The 23,727-nt window shown below is 44.1% G+C and overlaps 1 protein-coding gene across 3 annotated transcripts in view; it reads right to left on the reverse strand.

The window, feature by feature from the left end:
* Positions 1-23,727, reverse strand: part of PI4KA (phosphatidylinositol 4-kinase alpha) — a 351,394-nt gene that overhangs the window by 205,718 nt on the left and 121,949 nt on the right. For all 3 annotated transcript variants that reach the window (XM_063964791.1, XM_063964790.1, XM_063964792.1), the window contains exons 10-14: positions 19,001-19,097; positions 13,041-13,232; positions 10,516-10,616; positions 10,253-10,382; positions 4,950-5,079 (exon numbers count right to left, since the gene is read on the reverse strand). In XM_063964791.1, coding sequence (XP_063820861.1) covers positions 4,950-5,079; positions 10,253-10,382; positions 10,516-10,616; positions 13,041-13,232; positions 19,001-19,097 — 650 coding nt within the window. The remainder of the gene's footprint in view (positions 1-4,949; positions 5,080-10,252; positions 10,383-10,515; positions 10,617-13,040; positions 13,233-19,000; positions 19,098-23,727) is intronic.

Consider the following 23,727-nt stretch of genomic DNA (forward strand, 5'->3'; position numbering starts at 1 on the left):
GCTGAGGAGATAGGCTCCGCCCCCTTCTCGGCGGCCTTATCTCCCGTTTTTCTATGTATTCTGGCAGGGGTTAAATGCATCCATATAGCCCAGGAGCTATATGTGATGCATTTTTTGCCATCCAAGGTGTTTTTATTGCGTCTCAGGGCGCCCCCCCCCAGCGCCCTGCACCCTCAGTGACCGGAGTGTGAAGTGTGCTGAGAGCAATGGCGCACAGCTGCAGTGCTGTGCGCTACCTTGTTGAAGACAGGACGTCTTCTGCCGCCGATTTTCCGGACCTCTTCTGCCTTCTGGCTCTGTAAGGGGGCCGGCGGCGCGGCTCTGGGACCCATCCATGGCTGGGCCTGTGATCGTCCCTCTGGAGCTAATGTCCAGTAGCCTAAGAAGCCCAATCCACTCTGCACGCAGGTGAGTTCGCTTCTTCTCCCCTTAGTCCCTCGATGCAGTGAGCCTGTTGCCAGCAGGTCTCACTGAAAATAAAAAACCTAAACTAAAACTTTCACTAAGAAGCTCAGGAGAGCCCCTAGTGTGCACCCTTCTCGTTCGGGCACAAAGATCTAACTGAGGCTTGGAGGAGGGTCATAGGGGGAGGAGCCAGTGCACACCAGATAGTCCTAAAGCTTTCTTTAGATGTGCCCAGTCTCCTGCGGAGCCGCTATTCCCCATGGTCCTTACGGAGTCCCCAGCATCCACTTAGGACGTTAGAGAAAATGGGACAGTTGGGAGGTATGCACTCATCGCGAAAATCGGGACAGTTGGGAGGTATGCACTCATCACCTGCCCCAAAATAAGCCTAGTGCTATATAAATAAAATGATCATCATCATCATCATCATCATCAACCTGGCAGTTGCTCTTACAATGTCCATGATAACAAAGTGAGCCCACTCCATCAGAAAACATCCCAGTCCAAAGCCAGGGATTACAATTTCTTCCAAACAGCCCTAAAAAAAAAGCAGCAACCAATCCAAGCTAAAACACAACACAGGAAACCCCTCTGTTTCACACCTGGCAGATTTTCCCGACACTGGGTTGATTTCTGGCTGAAACAGGTTTTTGAGAATGGAGCACAGTCTGAACCACGTGCTTAGCTTTAAGAATCATGGCATCAACAGCCACACAGCCAAGTAAATACTGCTAATGAAAGAGGCTCTGTCTTAAGATATTTGGTCTTTGAGGCAGGTATAAAAAAAATAGGCAGTCTGCCTCTTCTGGGTCAATTCGGTGTTACCACAATCACCTGAATACCCTTCCCTTTTTACCTTTTTGAGAACCTGTGGAACCATCACCACCAGAGGGAGAAGGGTTCCGGTATGAATGGTCGACCATGTTATGGTCGACAGTCATTAGGTCGACCACTATTGGTCGACATTGACATGGTCGACATGGGCACATGGTCGACACATGAAAATGGTCGACGCATGAAAGGTCGACATATGAAAAGGTCGACATGAGTTTTTTTTTTTTAACTTTTTTTGGTGTCGTTTTTTGCGTAAAGTGACTGAGAACCCCAATTAGTGCACAGCGTTCGCTCGCCATGCTTCGGGCATGGTGCCTTCGCTTCGCTCGGCACACTTTACCGTTCCAATCGTAGTCCATGTAGATCGTAAAGTATGGAAAAGTTCCCCAAAAGAAAAAAAAGTTAAAAAACATCATGTCGACCTTTTCATGTGTCGACCTTTCATGTGTTGACCATTTTCATGTGTCGACCATGTCTCCATGTCGACCATGTCAATGTCGACCAATAGTGGTCGACCTAATGACTGTCGACCATAACATGGTCGACCATGTGAACGGATACCAGGGAGAAGCTGCAGTATATCAGATGGAAGGAAGCACCAAGGAACTGGCATGGCATCTGCAGATCACTTCGCTTGAGAGCAAAATGTTCCACCTTGAGGTACAACCAAGATTCCATCATGTTTATATCAGGTTGCTTCCACTAGTCCACCAGCTGATGAAACACAAATGGATGAAGGTTCCAATCCCCAGGATGGAAACTTTGTCTGCTGAGGAAGTTTTCCAATCTTAGGATGACACCTGCTACTAAAACACTCTGATTCACCTAAGACATTATCCTGCTCGATCTTGATGGCATTCCCCGCAAGAACTGGTTTCCGCAGAATAGAGAGTTGAAGGCTGCTCTGAGCTCCAGCAAGTTTAATCGTGAGCTTCAACTCCACTAGAATCCAAAGATTATGTAACCAGGACAGAAGGGTGATGGATCACTTGCAATGCAGGCTAACTTCTTTCAAAATCATTATTCAGCGCCAGACAAAAATGCTTAACCCTTGGGACGGTCACCTCTCGGCAAACAGAAAAAACGACACACACCTGGGCACAGTCTGAAGAGCTGACAGGCCGAGGGCTGGTGAGACTCCATTTTAAATAAATTTTCATCTGCAATGCCCTTGAATGAAACTGTCCAAAATACATCACCTCAAATGTGGACACAATCTTTCTTAGGACTTAGTCAAGCACAGTTAACAGACAATTGGCTGTAGCTAAGAAAGACATGATCAGACCCTTAATAACAGGATATTGCCCTCTGGTAAGAAAGCCCTCTGTTGATGGGTAACAAATAGAAAGCCCAGACGAAAGCACAGGGACAGAAACTGAAAATGACAGGAATAAACAGCATATAAGAGTTGACACCAATATCCCTCACAGATTGGAACATATAAGTACTCATCCTTTATGTCCATGGACACCATGAACCCATTGTATTTTATTACTGCTGATGACTGTCTTCCAGGGCTCTATCTTGAACCTGCCCACACTTCAACAGTACATTTAGAATTTGCAGGTTCAGAATAGGTGAAATGAAAGTCCAATGTTTGAAGTAAAAAGAAATGCAAGTACAAAATAATTCCAAACCTTTGTGCTGTTTCAGATCTCCAGTCCTAAAAAGCTTGCCTCAGGGCAAAATAGTTTGTTTCTAGTCTATAGGATACAAACCAATCAAGACATTGTCATACCAGGCTTAGACTGGGATTACTCTTCAACCTAGGGGGATGTCTCCATTTTCTGGGCCTTGTAAGAACATAAAAAATCTGTCTATAGTACCAAAGGCTTTCAAAGGACGAATGACCTGCTGGTTCTTTACAATGTCCAGAGTAAAGGCTGGCCAGTATCCAAACAGACCACTGCCAGGTGGATTATTTTGGTGATTCGCCAATTTCACCTTGGGAAAGGACTGCCTATTCCGGAGAATGTAATAGTGCATTTCACTAGATTGTTGGGACCACCTGAGCAGTACAGCACAAGGCCTCTGCTGAGTAGATGTGTCAGGTTGCCCACTGGTCTCCAATGAATATCTTCACAAATTTTTATAGAATACTTCCAGATCACTTGGGCATGGTGGTAGATTGAACAGAATGGGTGATAAACAGCATAGCACACTTCAGTGATACAATCCAACACAACAGTTCCCACAATAAATTCCTGGCAGAGTATCACATTTTAGCCTAGGATTAGTGACTCAACTGCCCAGCCCTCAGTGTAACCCTCCTTTGTCACCCTCCTAATCCCCGCATGGTTACAGCCTGCCAGAAGAGTTACAAAAGGTGCAGATTGGTGGGTCTGTGCGATATCCAGCACCTCTACCTCCCCCAAAGTGTCACCTCTCAGGTGACACCTTTCTGGGACCAACTCCTGGCTGTCTGGCACAGGTCACTGTTAGACAATAAGGAATAAACAAAGATTGCTTCTGTTGAACAGTATGCTGGAGGAAGAGAGATGCAGATGCACACTCCTAGCACTAAGAACACTGATAGTAAAAATAATTTAAATAAACTCTCACAATTAAAATAGAGTATAATGTTAGGGACCCATGTGATGAAGTCACCTGGCCGCGGTACATGGGCCCGCATATTTGCGCAAATGTGTGCTAAGAACTTCAATTATACTCCATTTTAATTGTGAGCGTTTATTTAAATTATTTTTCCTATCAGTGTTCTTAGTGCTAGGAGTGTGCATCTGCATCTCTCTTCCTCCAGCATAGTATTAGAAGCCTCAGCATGATAGCACCTCTTGAAATCTCTAGTATTAGGGTGTGCAGTCCAGGCCCCCCTTTTTTCCTCCTTCTGTTGAACAGTAGTCTACTCTACCTGACCGGATAATCTAATTACCGACATACGGTTTTCAAAAATCTAGACTACACATAGACTTATTCCCTGGGCATAAGTAGACAATAGGAAGATCTACTGGGAATAACCCACATACAGTATAACCCATAACAAAACACAATTTCATGTATTACCAATTTTAAAATGGATTGAAACACAGTATTGGGGTGAGCAGAGCCATGCTACGATGAATTAACACACACACACACACACACACACACACACACACACACACACACACGTAAGTATTTATACAAGAGGACATGGGGATAAAAAGTACATATTCAACAGGTTTGATTGACTTGGGAAATGAGGCAATAACTATATTAATTATCACAGTCCTCTCATTTCCTCGCATTAACGTTTCAAAGATGCTAGTTGTGCACATAAGGTGCTGGCACTGCAACTGTTGAATACATCCTGCTTTAGGGAAAGGTTTTGGGATATCCCCATAGTATCCCCACAGGATTTAAGAGAAAATAGGATTTAGTAAATTAAATCTCGTAATCCATCAAGAGTTCATGTTTCTTTCATAGTTTACCTAGTTAGGAATGTTGCACTTATTTTTTCACCTCTCCTTTTTGCTATGTATAACTGAACCTGTCCATTTGAGAATTGTTTGACAAAATTTAAGTTCCTATGCAACCAATGGGGAAAAGATTGAGGGTTTTTCATGTGTAATTAAAATGTACAAGCTCTATTTACTTTTGTCATTTTAGACTGGCTTATATGCATACTACTTTATGCCTAGAGAGCTTAGCTTAGAAACCTTCCTGCATCTTTGTTGCTTTAGTGAGACATTCACACACTATACACTATGTACCTGCAGATATTCTCAATGGCAATGTCTCGCAGCTGCTCATACATGGAAGGCTGGCTCTTCTTGCCATGTATAACATTCATTGTGGATTCAGAGTGCTCATTTGTTATGCTGATCTTGATGTCATTAACACCTGAGAATAAAAGGGAAAGATGACTGCTATGGAAATGGCAATTTTAAATAATGAGTCTTCGCAAAGTATGTTTTTTTTTATCACTTGTAAAACTTGCACAACATTTTCAAAGTATGTACACAATTATTCAGTCAACCTAACATGGCAAAAAGGTTTTACAGATATTGCAGTGGTTATGAAAGAAAACAGGCCCTTTGTTCATATTCTACAGGGGCCATCACTAAAGGGGGGTACTCCCGGAGAGATTCATGCTTAAAATCTAAGCAATCTGACTAGATTGCTTAGATTTTAAGCACAGATCACTCGTGTGGGTGAAATGAGCGGCCCCCGTCCTCCCCCCGCATCGCTCAGCACACATCGCGCTGTGCTGAGCGGTTCGCTCAGCACACATCTCTCCCGTGTATACCCCCCTTAACACTAGTTGCAGTGGCTGGTTTAATAAAACAATTTATTTTATTTTAAGAAACAGATATCAATTTACATATTTAATGGAATGCGGTCAAAATATCGACAGAAGGGATCCTGACTCTAGCCACACCTCAGAGATAAATACCAGGGTTGGGGTTAAAGTTAGGCACTAGGAGGAGGGTTAGGGTCAGGCGGCGGGAGGAGGAGGTAAGGGTTGGGGGTAGGGTAAAAATAGGATTTTAATTACCTACTAGTAAATCCTTTTCTTATAGTCCATAAGGGATACTGCGGAGACTTAGTCTATGGGGTACAGACGGGGTCCAAAGGAGCCAGTGCACTTTATATTTTCTTCACTGGGTGTGCTGGCTCCTCCCCGCTATGCCCCCTCCCACAGGCAGTTATAGGTAAAACAGTGCCTGAAGGAGAAAGGACATATAAGGGAAGGAACAGGACAACAAAGAGTGGTGAGATTTAAAACCAGCACACCACTAACATATAACAACCAGCAATAGCTGGTAACAATAACAGCAACAGCTGAACAGGTAACTACATAACAGAGAACCTGCAGAAAAGTCAACCCACTGAGGCGGGCGCCCAATATCCCTTATGGACTACGAGAAAAGGATTTACCAGTAGGTAATTAAAATCCTATTTTCTCTAGCATCCATAAGGGATATTGGGGTGACTTAGGGGGCAATTCAGAGTTGATCGCAGCAGCAAATTTGTTAGCAGTTGGGCAAAACCATGTGCATTGCGGGGGGGCAGAAATAACATGTGCTGCAAGAGTTAGATTTGGGTGGGATGTGTTCAAATTGAAATCTAAATTGCAGTGTAAAAAGCAGCCAGTATTTACCCTGCACAGAAACAATATAACCCACCCAAAGCTAACTCTCTCTGCAAATGTTATATCTGCCACACCTGCAGTGCACATGGTTTGCCCAACTGTTAACAAATTTGCTGCTGCGATCAACTCTGAATTACCCCCTTAATACGATGAGGACGTCCCAAAGCTTCCAGAACGAGCGGGAACGTGCGAAGACAGCTGCAGCACCGCCTGCCCAAACTGGGTATCCTCTTTGGCCAGAGTATCAAATTTGTAGAACTTCACAAAAGGTGTTCTTCCCCAAACAGGTAGCAGCTCAGCAGAGTTGCAAAGCCGAGACTCCACGGGCAGCCGCCCAAAAAGAGCCCACTGATCTTGTAGAGTGGGCCTTCAGAGACTCAGGAACAGATAAGGCTGCCGATACATAGGCCAGTTGGATAGTAAGCCTAATCCAACGAGCAAAGGACTGCTTTCTGCGCATCATAGAGCACGAACAAGGAATCCGTCTTTCTGATCCGAGCTGTTTGCTTGACATAGATTTTCAAGGCACGCACAGCATCCAATGCCTCCGGAGGAGCAGAAGTATCAGAACTGGACGGAACAACAATAGGTTGATTTAGGTGAAATTCGGAGACAACCTTCGGCAGGAACTGCTGTCTAGTCTTGAGCTCTGCTCTGTCCTCGTAAAAGACCAAGTACAGACTTTTACACGATAAGGACCCCAATTCTGAGACATGTAGAGCAGAAGCCAGGGCCAGTAACTTCACCGTCTTCCACGTGAGGTACTTGGTACTTCTACCATTATCCAAGGCTCAAACCAGGAGAACTGTAGAAATTCCAACAAAACATTACAATCCCAGGGTGCCATAGGTGGCACAAGAGGTGGTTGTATGTGGAGTACCCCTTGCAAGAAGGTCTGAACTTCTGGCAACACTAATTTCTTCTGTAAGAAAATGGAGAGAGCTGAAATCTGGACCTTAATGGAACACAGACGTAAGCCTTTATCCACACCAGCCTGCAGGAAACGTAAGAAACGTCCCAAGTGGAACTCCGCAGGCGGATACATGCGTTCCTTGCATCAAGAGACATATCTTCTCCAGATATGATGATAGTGTTTTGACGTCACAGGTTTCCTGGCCTGAACCATGGTAGCAATTACCTTTTTGGAAAAGCCCTTGTGAGCTAGGATTTCCGCTCAATCTCCATGCCGTCAAACGAAGTTGCCGTAAACCCGGGTAGACGAACGATCCTTGTTGAAGAAGAACTCTTCTGAGAGGTAGAGGCCAAGGGTCTTCGACGGACTTGTCCAGAAGATCAGCGTACCACGCGCTCAGAGGCCAATCCGGGGCAATTAGAACTGCCTGGACGCCCTGATGTCGAAATGAAGATTGCCGACATTGCTCTTGCATTTCTTTCCGCCCAGAGGAGTATTCTTGACACCTCTCGCATGCAGGCTCTGCTTTTTGTTCCTCCTTGCCGATTGACGTACGCGACTGCACTTGGACCGCGTGATACTTGAGCAGAGGAGAGGCCTGAAGCAGAGCATTGTAGATCGCCCGAAGTTCCAGAATGTTGATCGGAAGGAGGGCTTCGTGGGCTGACCAAATGCCCTGGAACTGCGCCCCTTGGGTGACAGCTCCCCATCCTCTCAGACTTGCACCCGTTGTGGACCAACTTTAGGATGGACTGTTGCAACGTAACCTGCATATCCTCCAAAGCTGGTAAGCTTGATTTGAAAAGTCATTGGGGGGGAGCACTGTCAAACTCCAGCTTGTAGCGTTGAGAAACGAGATCCCTGACCATGAGGACGCTCCATTGTGCACTGTGTTTGCTACAGTCAGCCTGGTTCCCTGCCACTCGTTTTTTATTTTATAATTTTATCCTCGATATGTGAACTCGCATGGCGCCTGTGGGTTCTTACTGCTTATTGCTATATTGTGGGGCGTATTGTATATCCTGTCCTATTAGACGTGTACTGTAATTATATTCTGTGTCTACTGCCTGACCGTACTTCTGATTGCATACTGCATACTTTATTATACCTGCCGTTACTGTTTGTTATTATTTTTATTTTTTATATATATATTTTTTTTTTTTTTTTTTATTGGGATGTTCATTTAAAACTTTCAATAAAAAGCATGCAATTAAAAAAAAAAACGTCCTCTAGAGGGAGCTGTAACACATCCCATATAGCCCCAGAATTAGGGGGTTCAATACCTTGAGCAGAATTGGTATCCCCACTAACGGGGTCCAAGTCCTCCCCATCCTCCTGTATATCCTCATCTGTGTCAGATAGTAGAGCAGGCAAACCACACTTTTGTGGTCCCGCATGAGAGGAGGGGCCCTGTGTACCATCTGCCATAGCAGCTAAATCTGCAACAGCTTGTTGTAGTAGCTGAGTTTTCAGTACATTAGCAGTGAGCTGGGATGACATATCTGACATCATAGTTTTAAAAAGACCCTAGGCAGTGGGGCTCTGGACCCTTTCCTCCAGCCCCTTCACTGATTTGTGAAGATTGGCTGCATTGTTCACTAGAAATAGAATCAGATGATACTGGAGAGAATCTAGTGTGACATACACTGCATAGCTTGTGTTTACCCATGTTTCACAGTAAGCACAATAACATACACACAGACAGTAAAATGTCAAGCCTGCCATTACTGTATGTGAAAGGAGACACACAGAGAGAAGGACACCAGCACACCCCGAGCTGTACAGCCCCAGTGAGGATGACAGCTAAGTATAACACAGTAAACACTAATAATGTCTGTCCGTTAAAGGACCCAGATAGTGTACAATAGCGGCTCTCCCCCTTTGCTACACCCTGTACCAGTTTTCCAGCGTGGCTTGTAAGGCAGGAAGCGCTGTGTGTGCTGTCTCTGGCTGCATTAAGCAGATGAAGGCGCCAAAATGCTGCTGGTCCCTCTCTGAGGTAGCTCCGCCCCCTCCAATGGCGCCGGAGCTATAGTGATTATTTATACTGGCAAAGTCTCCCGTTTGCTCATAAACGTAACAAAAGTGCTAGTTCAAGCGAATGTCAGCCAGTCTACATGGGGGACCCTAGCGGGACCCCCCAGGAGGGTCCCGTACGCCGCATCCATGTTCAGCAGCACTTTGAACCGGGGGACCCCCCCTAGCGGGGCCCCTGGTTTGTACTCACCACAGACGTCACCTTCAGGCAGTGTTAGGGGTGTGCGGCGTGCTGGGGTCGCGATAGCCAAGGCGCAGTGCCCCGCTGAAAGACAACCCCTCAGGACAGTGGTCCTGCAGCGGGGAAGCGGCTCTGCACCTCGCAAGGCCGGTGACTGCACCCCCTTCCCCACTAACTCCCACGGTGCAGATATGATGTTGCCCAAACAGCATTCCGAAAATAACAAGCATTAAAAAGAAACTGAAGAAAACTCTCTGGAGCTCAGAGATGTGCATCCTCACCTGAGGGCACTTTTTTTCTAAACTGCCAGTGGGAGGGGGCATAGAGGGGAGAAGCCAGCACACCCAGTTAAGAAATTTAAAGTGCACCGGTTCCTTTGGACCCCGTCTATATCCATCGTACTAAGTCTCCCCAATATCCCTTATGGATGCTAGAGAAAAAATACTTATTGCAGGGGTAGCCAACACTGGTCCTCGAGAGCTACCAACAGTTCACGTTTTACAGAACACCTAGCTGATGCACAGGTGGGTTCATTACTCACTGACACATTGTAAAAGATCCACAGGTGGAGCCAATTACTTCACTTGTGATTCTGTGAGGAGACCTGGAAAACGTTAACTGTTGGTAGCTCTTGAGGACCAGGCTGACTTATCGGAATGGGTCAGGATCCCAACTGCTGGTATTTCGTACCCAACCCATTTAAAGTAGATCGTGGTTAATACTGATATTAGTGATATCAAACATTAGCAATTCTGATGCTGTTGTTCACAAGACTATTAGAAGATTTTACCTGTCTGATATTGGCTGTGATATTTATACAGCTTCACCAACACTGGAGAAGGAATCACAAGGAAGTCCCGAAGAGATGGAGTTACAGAGTGAACCACCACTGGGAAGCGCTCACATAGGCGCCCTAGACCCTGAGAGACATAAGGGACAATAAGCAGAATGTTGTGTTATTGTATGGCCTTATCTCAACACCTAGATACAGCTATAGAGCCTTTTCAGGTGGAAGATCCACCGTTGTGGCAGAAAAGTGGTCAGTAGGCTGACCTGTAGGCAGCAGATCAGGAGGGGCATATGGGCTATGATGACCTTGCTAGATGTCTTGGACTGCAACTTTTCCGATAATTTGATGCACAGGTTTTCTGCACCTATGGAAGGAACAAAAAATGAGCCTCTATATTAGACATTTATACAATTCAGTATTGATGTAACTTATATATAAACTCTTCAGTCTCAACCCAGTAATGGTTGTAAGGTGATTTCCCTTCAGTACACTTTTATGCGTGATACATTAGAGGTTACTAAACCCAAAACAAGTCTGCCTCAGTGGCTGTATTGTTTTCCGAACTAGACAGGGAGAAAATTGTCAATGCTTATCATAGGACATACAAGGATTTTTGATGGGTTCCTCCTTTTCTCATAAGATGTCCTAGGTGTCAGGAAGATAATCATTGTGTATGGTCTTGCCTTCTAGTTAGAGCCTTCTGGCTTTGTGTCCCACATTTTGCCCCCAACTATATGATCATTTACCCCGTGGTTAAGCCTGGGACATACTAGGGATATTGACACGGGTACAGTGAGCGTCTAGTGGCTGTCAGAAAGTTTTACTTGCTCTGAGTGCAGCAACTAAAAAGACCATAATGCTTGTCTGGATTCAGCCTGGGATGCCTCCTTTCTCTCTTCAAGGAAAAACTATTTTATTTTTGTAGTAAGGATTGGTTGAAGGCTTCTTTGACTAAAGAATCAATTTTTTGTTTCATTTTTTTGTACATTTGGGAAAGTTACACATACCCCTTTCACACTGAAAACCCAGGTCCAACCTGGGTTATTGAACATGGTTTCAAGCCGTGTCACAGCTGCTGAAATTGTGTTCACACTGCAGGGTGGATCCGGGTTACTGCCAGGTCATCCCTTTCACACTGCTTCCATGTTTCATGATGCCACATCTGCCAGTACTTGGAGATAACGGGGTGTATTCAATACCTGTCGGAAACTGCCGTCTTGTCGGAAAGACGTCAGTTTCCGACTGTTTCAGGTCGGAAGAGGTTCCGACCCACTCAATGCCGGCACTTTTTTTTTCCGACAAGTCGGGAATTCCCGACTTGTCGGAAAGAATGCGGATCGGCGGCTTCCGCGATCCACGTGTGTTGTCGGAAACGCGGCTAAATCAGACAGGTTTTAGCCCAGTTTCCGACAATGTAAATCCGAGTTAAAAAAGTGTCGGATTGGCATTGTCGGGTGAATGAAGAATGAGTACGAGGTCTTTCTCCCGGCCTACTGCTCCTGCCCGGCACAGGGGGGACACAGGGACACACTGCAGCCCACTGCCAGCCCCTCCCCAATAGCGCAGAGGCGGACTGTACCCCGGTACCTGCGAGCGCTCCTGAGCCATGCGTGTGGCCTTTCTCCTGCTGCCTCTCTCTAGCTCAGGGGACGGAATTATTTTTTTTTTATTACCAGTTATTTATATATAGCGCACACATATTCCGCAGCGCTTTACAGAGAATATTTGGCCATTCACATCAGTCCCTGCCCCAGTGGAGCTTACAATCTATATTCCCTATCACATGTACGCACAGACACATTCACGCTAGGGTTAATTTTGTTGGGAGCCAATTAACCTGCCAGTATATTTTTGGGATTGTGGGAGGAAACCGGAGTACCCGGAGGAAACCCACACAAGTACGGGGAGAATATACAAACTCCGCACAGTTAGGGCCATGGTGGGAATCGAACCCATGACCTCAGTGCTGTGAAGCAGTAATGCTAACCATTACACCATCCGTACTACGGTAGAAAGCTGGATCGCGCTCCTGGCTGTGCCGCCTGTCTATGGCTGCTGGGGCTGTCTCTCAGGCAGGAGTCGCAATGGTGGAAACGGGGAAGTTGCCTCTGCAATCCGGAAAGACAGCTTCACCCTCACTCTGAGCCCTGTCCCCGCCTGTCGGATTTGGCCTCTTGCTTATTGAATACTGCTTTGTCGGGGCCTTTCCGACAATGCTTGTCGGAAAGGATCCGACAAGCATTGAATATACCCCACCATCTCTAAGCACAGCTAATCAGTCTCCGTTTCATTTAGCGTGACCTGGGTTGGATAACCAGGGTTGCTTCTTTAACACTGCAGCCTACCCGAGTCGGTCCGACAATATACCGGGTTATTTGCTACACTTTAACTAGAGACACAATGACTGATGTTTTTCCTCCATCCCGTGGTATAAAATGCGACTCATGTATGGCAAGCCTATTTTTCTGCTGGGGACCTCTTAGTCCGCACGGCACCTTGCTGCACATTATATTACAATTCTTCCTTGTTGATAGCTATTGCATGATGGTTGCTTCGTTTTCTTGCATCTATGCTTGCCATTTCTGTGCAGTTCCATCAGCATAATATTATTCTATGATATCATTGTCTCTTTAATTTTTGTCTGACATTGTAAACAGTTTATTCTATTGTTAATTGTGCTTCAGAATAAGTAAATAATTTTTATTTTTATATATATATATATATATATATATAATCCAAAACCAAGACATTATTAATAGGAGTGTAATGCATGTGCTAATGTTTTTACCTTGTTCATCCTTGACTGCCCACACCATAAGGTCCACACAGGCGGCATTTGCCTGGCATCTCAACTTCAATGGGCTAAGTTCATTGTGTAATCTGTCCACATCATGCAGTATCTTCTGCAACTCAGACTGGCTGCTGTTAAACTGTTCAAGTACAAAGTCGTGGATCTCCTTCACAAAAGAGGTCTGGAGGTCTAAACAAGAAAAGTTGAGTAAACATTCATGGTTTCCAGAAGGTTACTAGCAACCACGTAATTTTATAATTTATAAATGAGGAAACTGACGTTTAAGGGATACCTTAATTGTGTAATAGATTTTGCAGATTCGGATGGCAAGCGTTCATGTCTACTAGAGCTTGCTTCAAAGTTTGCAATACAAATCTGCTCATTAACAGACAGAGATATAACTTATAACTTCAGTTGATCACACATGCAAATTCAGAACAAATTGATCTGCCATTGTTCTGTGTGTCCCCAGCTGCATCAGATTTCATTTGGCAACGGGGCAGCAGTAGGTCAGTAAATGGAAGGGAACACACTAAGTGAGGTCTTCAGTCAACCAAAATTTAAAGAACATGATTTTGGTATTTACCAATAAATCCATTTCTCAGATTCCATGCGGGATACTGGACATGACACTGGGGTATAAATGGGTGATGAGCGGAGCCTGGCACCTTAATTCTTTTAAGAACTGAATGTGGCTCCTCCCTGTCTATACCCCACGTGACACAGGTAAGATTAACCAAGCCAGAGTGGAGACCGAGAGGAGAAGAAAAGTAAACAGAGAGAGAAGAACCACACAAACAGGGGCCATAGGACCCCAAACCAAGGAACTGAAGATCACCAAAACATCAACAGCACACAACAGACAGCACACTGCTGGCCAGCAATGCAAGCAACACTAAGCGATGAGAGGGCATCCAGTGTTCCCCATGGAATCGGAGAGATGGACTTATTGGTAAGTACCAAAATCCTGTTTTCTCTTTCATCCACTGGGGGACAGTGTCCATACAGATGGGAAGGAGCTGAAGAAAACCTGCAGAAAACAGACTGTGTCCTAGGAATTCGGGTTTGGCAAACGTATCAAACCTGTAAAACATGACAAATGGGTGTACAGATGACCAGGCAGCAGCACAACAGTGCTGCACAGCAGAAGACCCATGCCACGCAACTCACAAGGTACCAACCGACCTGGTGGAATGAGCCAAAATAGAAGCAGGTGGAGGACGGCCAGCAGAGACATAGGCCTGACGGATGACCAAACAAATTCACCTAGCAATAGTTTGTTTAGAATCGGGGCAGCTGCACTTAAAAAAGTAGATTTTTGTACAGAGAGCGGCACGACAAGGCGCCCAGTTCAGATACTCTCCAAGCTGACACAAAAGCAAGACCGTTTTCCACAACAAGTATTTGAGATCCACATCTTCTAGAGGTTCAAACATCGCCAACTGCAGAAATTGTATTGTAAAACCAAGGTAAGATCCCAGGGAGCCGTAGGAGGAATAAACAGCGGCAGAACATGATGGACTCAATGGAAAAAGGTCTAGATATCTGGGTTTAAGGCTAATCGGCATTGAAAAACAGACGAACAAGGTGGAAACTTGTACCTTCAAAGAAGCCAGCGGGAGTCCTGCATCCACTCCCATCTGAAGAAACAGAAGAAGCAGGAAGAGACTTTGGAGGTCATTCAGAGTTGTTGGCTCGCTAGCAGTTTTTAGCAGCCGTGCAAACGCATAGTCGCCGCCCACTTGGGAGTGTATTTTCGCTTTGCAGAAGTGCGAACGCCTGTGCAGCAGAGCGCCTGCAAAAACATTTTGTGCAAAACAAGACCAGCCCTGTAGTTACTCTTCCTGTGCGTTGATTCTAACGTTGGAGGGTTGGCTTTTGACGTCACACACCCGCCCAGCCACGCCTGTGTTTTCCATGGCACGCCTGTGTTTTTCTAAGCACTCCCTGAAAACGGTCAGTTGACACCCAGAAACGCCCCTTTCCTGTCAATCTTCTTGCGGCCGCCAGTGCGAATGAAAACGTCGCCAGAACCTGTGCAAAACCACAACGGGCTTTGTACCCGTACGAGGCCCATGCGCATTGCGGCCCATACGCATGCGCAGAAATGCCGATTTTTAGCCTGATCGCTGCGCTGCGAACAACGGCAGCTAGCGATCAACTCAGAATGACCCCCATAAAGAGGTGAAAGAAACACTGCAACGTTCACACCAAGAGACATAAGACTGCCAAATGCAGTGGTAATGTGCAGCAGATCCAGGCTTCCTGGCCTTAAGCATCGTCAGGATCACGGCTTCAGCAGCAATGCCATTAAACAAAGCTGAGGTAAAGTTGGGTAAATGAAAGAACCTTGCTGAAGCAGATCGTGACTCAGCAGCGGAGGCCAAGGATCATCCGTAGATGTAGGAGGTCTGAATATCAAGACAGACTAGGCCAGTCAAGAACCACTAGGATAACCATCGTGCGCTCTTGCTTGATTCATTTCAAGATCTTGGGAAGTAGAGGGAACGGAGAAAACACATAAACTAGCCGGAAACACCACAGAATGAACAGTGTATACGCTGCCAACACCCCCCGAAATCCTGAGTCCTGGAACAATACACCAAAAGTTTGTGATTGAGTCAACGCACCATCAGATCAACATATGGAAAGCCCCAACAATATACAAAACACTTGAAAGACTTCCAGATGAAGAGCCCACTCACCAGGTTGCAGATCATGGTGACTGAGATAGTCCGCCACCCAATTTTAAACCCCAAAAATAAATACGTGCCTCTCCATTCATTCCAGAATGTGTGAAGCCTCGTGCATTGATTGGTTAATGACTGTGTGTCCTCTCTTGGCGATTTATATACGCCACTGCTGTGGCATTGGTTGACTGGACTCTTGTCGGATGCCCACGTAGGAGAAGAAAAGCAGCTTGCAATGTGTTGAAGATCATACTGAGTTCCAGAATATTGATCGGCAACAGAGCCTCCAGGCAAGACCGACAACCCTGAAACTGCGAATGTAATACCAAACACCACCAGCCCCATAAGTTGGCGTCCGTGGTCACCAAAATCCAATCCCAGATCACAAACGGGCGACCGGCCAACAGATGGTTGGCATTCAACTACCACAGAATGGAGTAACAAGTCTGCAGAGAGAGACAAACAAACAGTGCAGTTGAGTTCCCGTCCACTGAGATAGCAGAAATCTGATGAACTGAATCGCCTCGAACGAGGCCACCACCTTGCCCATCAAACAGATGTATAGATGAACCAATACAGATTGCTTCTTCCATGCTTTGGACAGGCTAGATTTTTCCTGAAGGAAGATAGACCCTCTTAAGGATGTGTCAAAGATCATGCCCAAGAAAAAAAGTGGCTGTGACAGCACCAGATTTGATTTTTTTAAGTTGACAATTCAACCATGAGAAATGAGGATCTGATGTGCCAGTGTCACACGTTACGGTTGGTACCTTGATAAGAAGGTCGTCGAGAAAGTGGACAATAGGCAAGCAACGATAACTGCCATCACCTTCGTGAACAAGTGAGCTGCAGACAATAGACTAAACAGAATGGCTCAAAATTGGAGATGGGAGTCTTGTATGGCAAAACAGGATGTGCAGGTATGCATCCCGAATGTTCAACGACACCAGTAACTCCTACGGCTCTATGCTTGCGGTCACTGAGTGCAAGGATTTCATTTTGAACGTGTGGAAGAGCAAACGTACATTCAGAAATTTGATATTCAAAATAGGCTGGACTGAACCATCTAGCTTAGCATCCACAAATAGATTTGAATAAAAACCCTGAGTATGCTGATGTACCGGAACTAGAACAATCATGTTGGCTACAAGAGGTTTTTCCACCGCCTCCCGTAAAGCCTTCTGCTTTTGAAGGGACACCGGAAGCCCACAGGTAAAAAAACAAAAAGGAGGAGAGGTCACAAACGCTATTTTGTAACCCTCCAAGAGAATTTGTGAACCCAGGCATCAGAACAGGTCTGAAACTAAATATCTCTGGAACAAAATAGACTAGCGCCCACTGTGGGAGCACCCAAATGGGAAGGAAGACCATCAAGAACGGCTCGTCAGCGGGCCTGGGAGCTGGATGACAGGATGAACCAGACTGACGAACCCGCGACTTATCACCTCTGGAAGTAGACAAGGCTCCTCTGGCTTTTCATCAATTCTAGGGGAAGCACGAAAGGAGTGAAAAAGACAGCCAAGAGTAGGAACGTCTGGGAGCTGAAGAAGGAAGAGTTAAGAAGGTACTCTTGACCCAAAGGTGCAAGGACAATAAACTTGTCCAACTCCGGGCCAAACAAAACCTCCAGAATAAGAAAGAGCCTCAAGAGCATGTTTGGACTCAGAGTCTGCCTGCCAAGTTCGAAGCCATAAAGCCCGACGAGCCACCACAGTTAAAGGAGAAATTGTGGATCAGATCTTCCCAGCATCTAAACCCGTCTCTCCAAGATACACGGTCAATTCCATAATATGTTTTGCTAACAGAATAAGGTCAGTCCGTGGGACAATGGAACAAAGACCACCAGCTTGTTGTTCCACCCACTGCCTTGTTAACCCATACAGACACAAGAACAGGACAGAAAGAAATGCCACCCGCAGAGCACATAGATTTAAGTGTGGATTCCAGCTTCCTATCTGACCCATCCTGTAGCAAAGTAGCCCCTGATGACATTGTGACCAGGGATATTCAACCTCCTGCGGCCGAAATGGGTCTCTCTGCACATGTTATATCTGCCTCCCCAGCAGTGCACATGGTTTTGCACAACTGCTAACAAAGTTCATGCTGCGATCAACTCAGAATTACCCCCAATATCCAGTGTGGTAATCACGGGTGCTGTTGACACCAAACACCTGTTACAGTTCACCGGTTCCAACCCCGTCCAAGTGCATGTAAGTTTTCAAGCGGACTCCTGTTCCAATTCACCGGTTTGAGTCTGGTCCAAGTACAAATGAGATCCAAATAAGATTCTAGTTCTAATCCACCACCGGTTTCAATCTGCCCCACATTATAGTTAGTTCCTAATAACTCCTGTTCCAGTACTCATTTATTCCAGTCCAGTCAAGTTTAACCTAGGTCCAGTCTCCGTATCCTACACAGTCTAATAAAGGTCCCCTGAGTTATAGTCGTCTCTGAGTCTTGCGTACTTCATGCGCAAGAACTACCTTGGCGTCTTCTACAGAACCAACACCAGCGTCAAACTTGAATTCACTAAAACCAGAGTTCTGACAGCCAGGCTCCACTCATTACCCATCTATACCCCAGTGTAAGAGAAAGGGAGCTGAAGGAGAAAGGGAAATTCTGCACATTACTATACCATTGCAGAGATATAAACAACAATTCTGTCTGTTTCATTTTTTCCCCCCTGGTTGGCCAAACTCAGAGAGCCAAACAATTCTATCTCAATATGTGTGGTCAGCTTTAAATATTAACTCCTCCTTCCTCTAATGATTAAAACAGCAAAACCTTCCACTGTTACTGGGAAAGCGATAGAAAGAAAGCAGGGAAAGGCTAACCAGTTTGGAAATAGAAAATAATGATGATGTAAGGAATTGTTATATATGGGTAGATTATACTGCACTGTCAAATAAGAATCTAGATAAGAGAAAGCTATTTAGGTTTTATTGATACAACAATTAAATCAGAGATAGAAGTACCAACCAATTAGCTTCTAATTGTAATTTTACAGGAGCAGATTGGATGGTATTTTATCTCTCTCCACTTTAACTTTTACCAAGCTTTGATAACTATACGCCTATATTTGTGAGAGGGGCTGTTCTCCATTCCCCAAAAAACTGGCATGTACAGATGGAAATGCTTTAACCTCACTGCTGGTGCACTAGGACATTCGTGCACAGATTATGATGAGAAAAAAATTTGCCAAGCCAAAAAGATTCCCAGTACCATGACTTTCTCCAGTAATGTAATGTAAAATGCATAGAAACTTACCTTTCATATTATACAGTGTGTCTCTGAGCATCTTAAACATTGCTACGTAGAGAGGATCACTAAATGTTTTATAATAAAGATCAGCACTGGGATTTGCCTAAACCAATAAAATAAACAAAATAAATAAAATCAGACACATTTTAAAGAAAATGTTTCATTCAAACTATGCAGGATATCAGAGAAAGACTTTAGATACCAATAAACAGTATTTAATACCCAAACAGCTTATGAAAATATTTAATAATTACCATAAATGCTGACTTTGGAACATGATATAATACCATTCACTAATAAATATATTTTCTTTGTCCATGGTCAGGATGGATAAAACACATATTTAGGAAAAAGACGACCTACAACAATCCTTCGGTCCCTATGAATAGAACCTGAATGGCATATTACTGGAAAATGACTGGTTGAGATTTTCTTCATTTTCAATGAATCTACAGGGAGCATAAACTTTTGTGCAGAAGATCAACCAAGAAAATACAAGGTAGCACAAACAATAGTAAAAGCGAAAAAATCCAAATGTTACATTTTTTTTATGTAAATCAATCCTTCCTTAAGAAAATGTCAGGCCAAAAATACTTAACTTAAATTTCTGTTTTTGTAATAAGGGCAAAATTAAATACACTAATCAAAAACATAGCTCAAGTTGATAATATTCAATTGACCCCACTATGTGATAAATCCAAATAATTGTATACATTGTATACTACTTAGTCCAACTAATTGAGGAACCAACTAGGTACAATGCAATCTTAGACCTGGTATTAACAAACAATGGGGATTTGGTATCAGGTATTATAGTAGGGGAACCCATAGGAAACAGCGACCACAATATGGTCACATTCAATATCAGTTTCCATAAACAGCCCTATACTGGCTCAACTAGGACTCTAAACTTCAGCAAAGCAAATTTTGAAAAGATGAGGGTATTTTTCAGGGATATTGAATAGGAAGGTTTGTTTTTAGGAAAAAATACTACGGAGAAATGGGAGGTACTAAAATTCCTGCTAGCTAAAAATACACTCAAATTTATTCCTATGAGCAGCAAAAAGAGGAATAAAAATCATAAACCGATGTGGCTTAACAAAAAGATTAAGGAACTTATGGGCAAGAAAAGGCGAGCATTTAAAAAATACAAATCTGACGGGGAAGCAGAGTCATTTCAGCACTATAAGGAATGTAACAAAATTTGCAAAAAGGAAATAAGAGCGGCTAAAGTAGAAACTGAAAATTTAGTAGCAAAGGAAAGCAAAGCGAATCCCAAAAAATTATTTAAATACATTAATAGCAAGAGATTAAAGAAGGAGAGTATAGGCCCTTTAAAAGACAAGTTAAGAGTCTTAAGCAAAAATGATAATGACATAGCGGACACACTAAATGAGTTTTTTTCAACAGTATTCACTAGAGAGGACCCAATTCAGGGACTGACACACAATCTCAATAATGAGAATATCCCACTGATAAGTACTTATTTAAGCGAGGAAGTAGTCTGTGACCGATTAAAACATTTAAAGATTAATAAATCACCAGGGCCCGATGGTATTCACCCAAGGGTTCTAATGGAGCTTCACTCTGAACTGGCAAAACCGCTATCTTTGATCCTTAAGGATTCAGTTATATCAGGTATGGTTCCCAAAGACTGGCGTATAGCGGAAGTAGTGCCTATATTCAAAAAGGGAAGTAAAGCTGAACCAGATAATTATAGACCAGTTAGTCTTACATCTATAGTGGGGAAAGTATTGGAAGGTATTCTAAGAGATAGTATTCAGAAGTTCCTTGAAGTCAATAAGGTCATTAAAAGGAATCAACATGGGTTTATGAAGGACAGATCCTGTCAAACCAACTTACTTGGCTTTTATGAAACAGTAAGCGCAAACCTAGATGAGGGTAAAGACGTGGATGTAATCTTTTTAGACTTTGCCAAAGCGTTCGATACTGTACCACACATGAGACTTATCTACAAGCTACAAGAATCAGGGCTAGGAAGCACAATATGCACTTGGGTCAAAAACTGGTTAGTTAATAGGGAGCAGCGCGTTGTGGTTAATGGATCTTTTTCAACTTGGACTGAAGTGCTAAGTGGTGTGCCGCAAGACTCAGTATTAGGACCGCTATTGTTCAATATTTTCATTAACGACCTAACAGAAGGTCTAGAGAGCATGGTGTCAATTTTTGCAGATGATACCAAATTGTGTAAGGCTATAAATACAGAGGAGGATGCAGAGTATCTTCAGAACGACTTAGTTAAATTAGAAGCATGGGCAGCCAAATGGAGAATGCGCTTCAACACAGACAAGTGTAAGGTAATGCACTGTGGTAACAAGAACAAAAATTACACCTACCTACTAAATGGGGTAAAATTAGGGGATTCTGTACTGGAAAAGGACTTAGGTGTCCTCATAGATAGCAAGCTAAGCAGTAGTACCCAAAGTAGGACTGCAGCAAAGAAGGCTTATAAGATATTAGCATGCATAAAACGGGGTATTGATGCTAGGGACGAGAGTATTATACTCCCGTTATATAAATCACTAGTGAGGCCACACCTTGAAAACTGTGTACAATTCTGGGCACTGTACTACAAAAAGGATATCCTGGAGCTAGAAAAGGTACAGAGGAGGGCGACCAAACTAATTAAGGGCATGGAGACGATGGAATACAAGGAAAGGCTTGAAAGACTAGGCATGTTTACATTGGAAAAGCAGAGACTAAGAGGGGATATGATCAACATCTACAAATATATAAAGGGACAATACACAGAGCTTGCGCGGGACCTGTTTTTGGTTAGATCAACACAGAGGACTCGTGGACACTCGCTCAGGTTAGAGGAGAGGAGAGGAGATTCCGCACAATACGTCGTAAAGGCTTTTTCACGGTAAGGACAATACGTGTTTGGAATTCCCTGCCCGAGGGAGTTGTAATGGCGGAATCTGTCAACACCTTTAAGAATGGGTTAGATAAATTCCTAATGGATAAGGATATCCAGGGGTATGGTGCATAGTCATGCATTATAGTTACTATAAATAGGGATAAAATGCAACGGCTGACAGCAGCATCAGTCAGAAATTTTAGTCAAATCATCATGCATAGGAGACCACAAATAGGTTGAACTCGATGGACAATTGTCTTTTTTCAACCTCAGATACTATGTAATGGTATATATTAAGGTGTGATAGAGTGTGTTCTCACATTTGTATATTTTAACAAATTAATATTAGGAATATTGGGGGTTATTCAGAGCTGGTAGCAGTTTGGGCTAAAATAGCAAAAACTGCTACCGATAAAATCGCAAGCTGGGGCCAGTCCAGAACAGGACAAGGCCGTCCAGGAATGCGATCACAATTCAGAGGTTGACCCCTGTATATGCAGCAACGCTGTATATGCAGGCGCACCACGACCATGTTTCCCATCACAGGAAACACAGACTATGTCATCCGGACACTTCGAAAACTGCTTTGACACGTCCGCATTTCCCGCACCACTCCCCACCAACACTGCCTGCCAATCACTATGTGATCGCATCCTTCCGAGATGCGATGGCATAGTGAAAGTTCACGCATGCTCAATGCGGCCGCAGGGCATGCACAAACGACCGAAAAACTGCTGTTTGCATTTTTTTTTACTATTGCTTCCATCTCTGAATAGCCCCTATTATACGTATAATATTGTCTGTTGTATAACACTAATACAGTGTTTCCTAAACAATCTTGAATCAGAGTGCCCAAGAGCTTTTTTTACTTGGCACTCCAAAGCCAAGTACCTTATAATTAAACATAGTGGTTGTTCATCTAAATGTATTCTCCTCAATTCCATTTTATTTTTATTTTTTATTAACACACCCAATATTAATAGTTACTACCAGCCATACATGGGCAGTACGGATGGTGTAATGGTTAGCATTATTGCCTCACAGCACTGAGGTCATGGGTTCAATTCCCACCATGGCCCTAACTGTGTGGAGTTTGTATATTCTCCCTGTACGTGCGTGGGTTTCCTCCGGGTGCTCCGGTTTCCTCCCACAATCCAAAAATATACTGGTAGGTTAATTGGCTCCCAACAAAAAATAACCCTAGTGTGAATGTGTGTGTGTACATGTGATAGGGAATATAGATTGTAAGCTCCACTGGGGCAGGGACTGATGTGATTGGGCAAGTATTCTCTGTACAGCGCTGCGGAATATGTGTGCGCTATATAAATAACTGGTAATAATAATAAGAATTTACTTACCGATAATTCTATTTCTCGGAGTCCGTAGTGGATGCTGGGGTTCCTGAAAGGACCATGGGGAATAGCGGCTCCGCAGGAGACAGGGCACAAAAAGTAAAGCTTTTCCAGATCAGGTGGTGTGCACTGGCTCCTCCCCCTATGACCCTCCTCCAGACTCCAGTTAGGTACTGTGCCCGGACGACCGTACACAATAAGGGAGGATTTTGAATCCCGGGTAAGACTCATACCAGCCACACCAATCACACCGTACAACTAGTGATCTAAACCCAGTTAACAGTATGATAACAGAGGAGCCTCTGAAAGATGGCTCCCTAAACAATAACCCGAATTAGTTAACAATAACTATGTACAAGTATTGCAGATAATCCGCACTTGGGATGGGCGCCCAGCATCCACTACGGACTCCGAGAAATAGAATTATCGGTAAGTAAATTCTTATTTTCTCTATCGTCCTAGTGGATGCTGGGGTTCCTGAAAGGACCATGGGGATTATA

This window comes from Pseudophryne corroboree, chromosome 1, assembly GCF_028390025.1.
Source record: "Pseudophryne corroboree isolate aPseCor3 chromosome 1, aPseCor3.hap2, whole genome shotgun sequence".
NCBI classification, from domain to species: Eukaryota; Metazoa; Chordata; class Amphibia; order Anura; family Myobatrachidae; genus Pseudophryne; species Pseudophryne corroboree.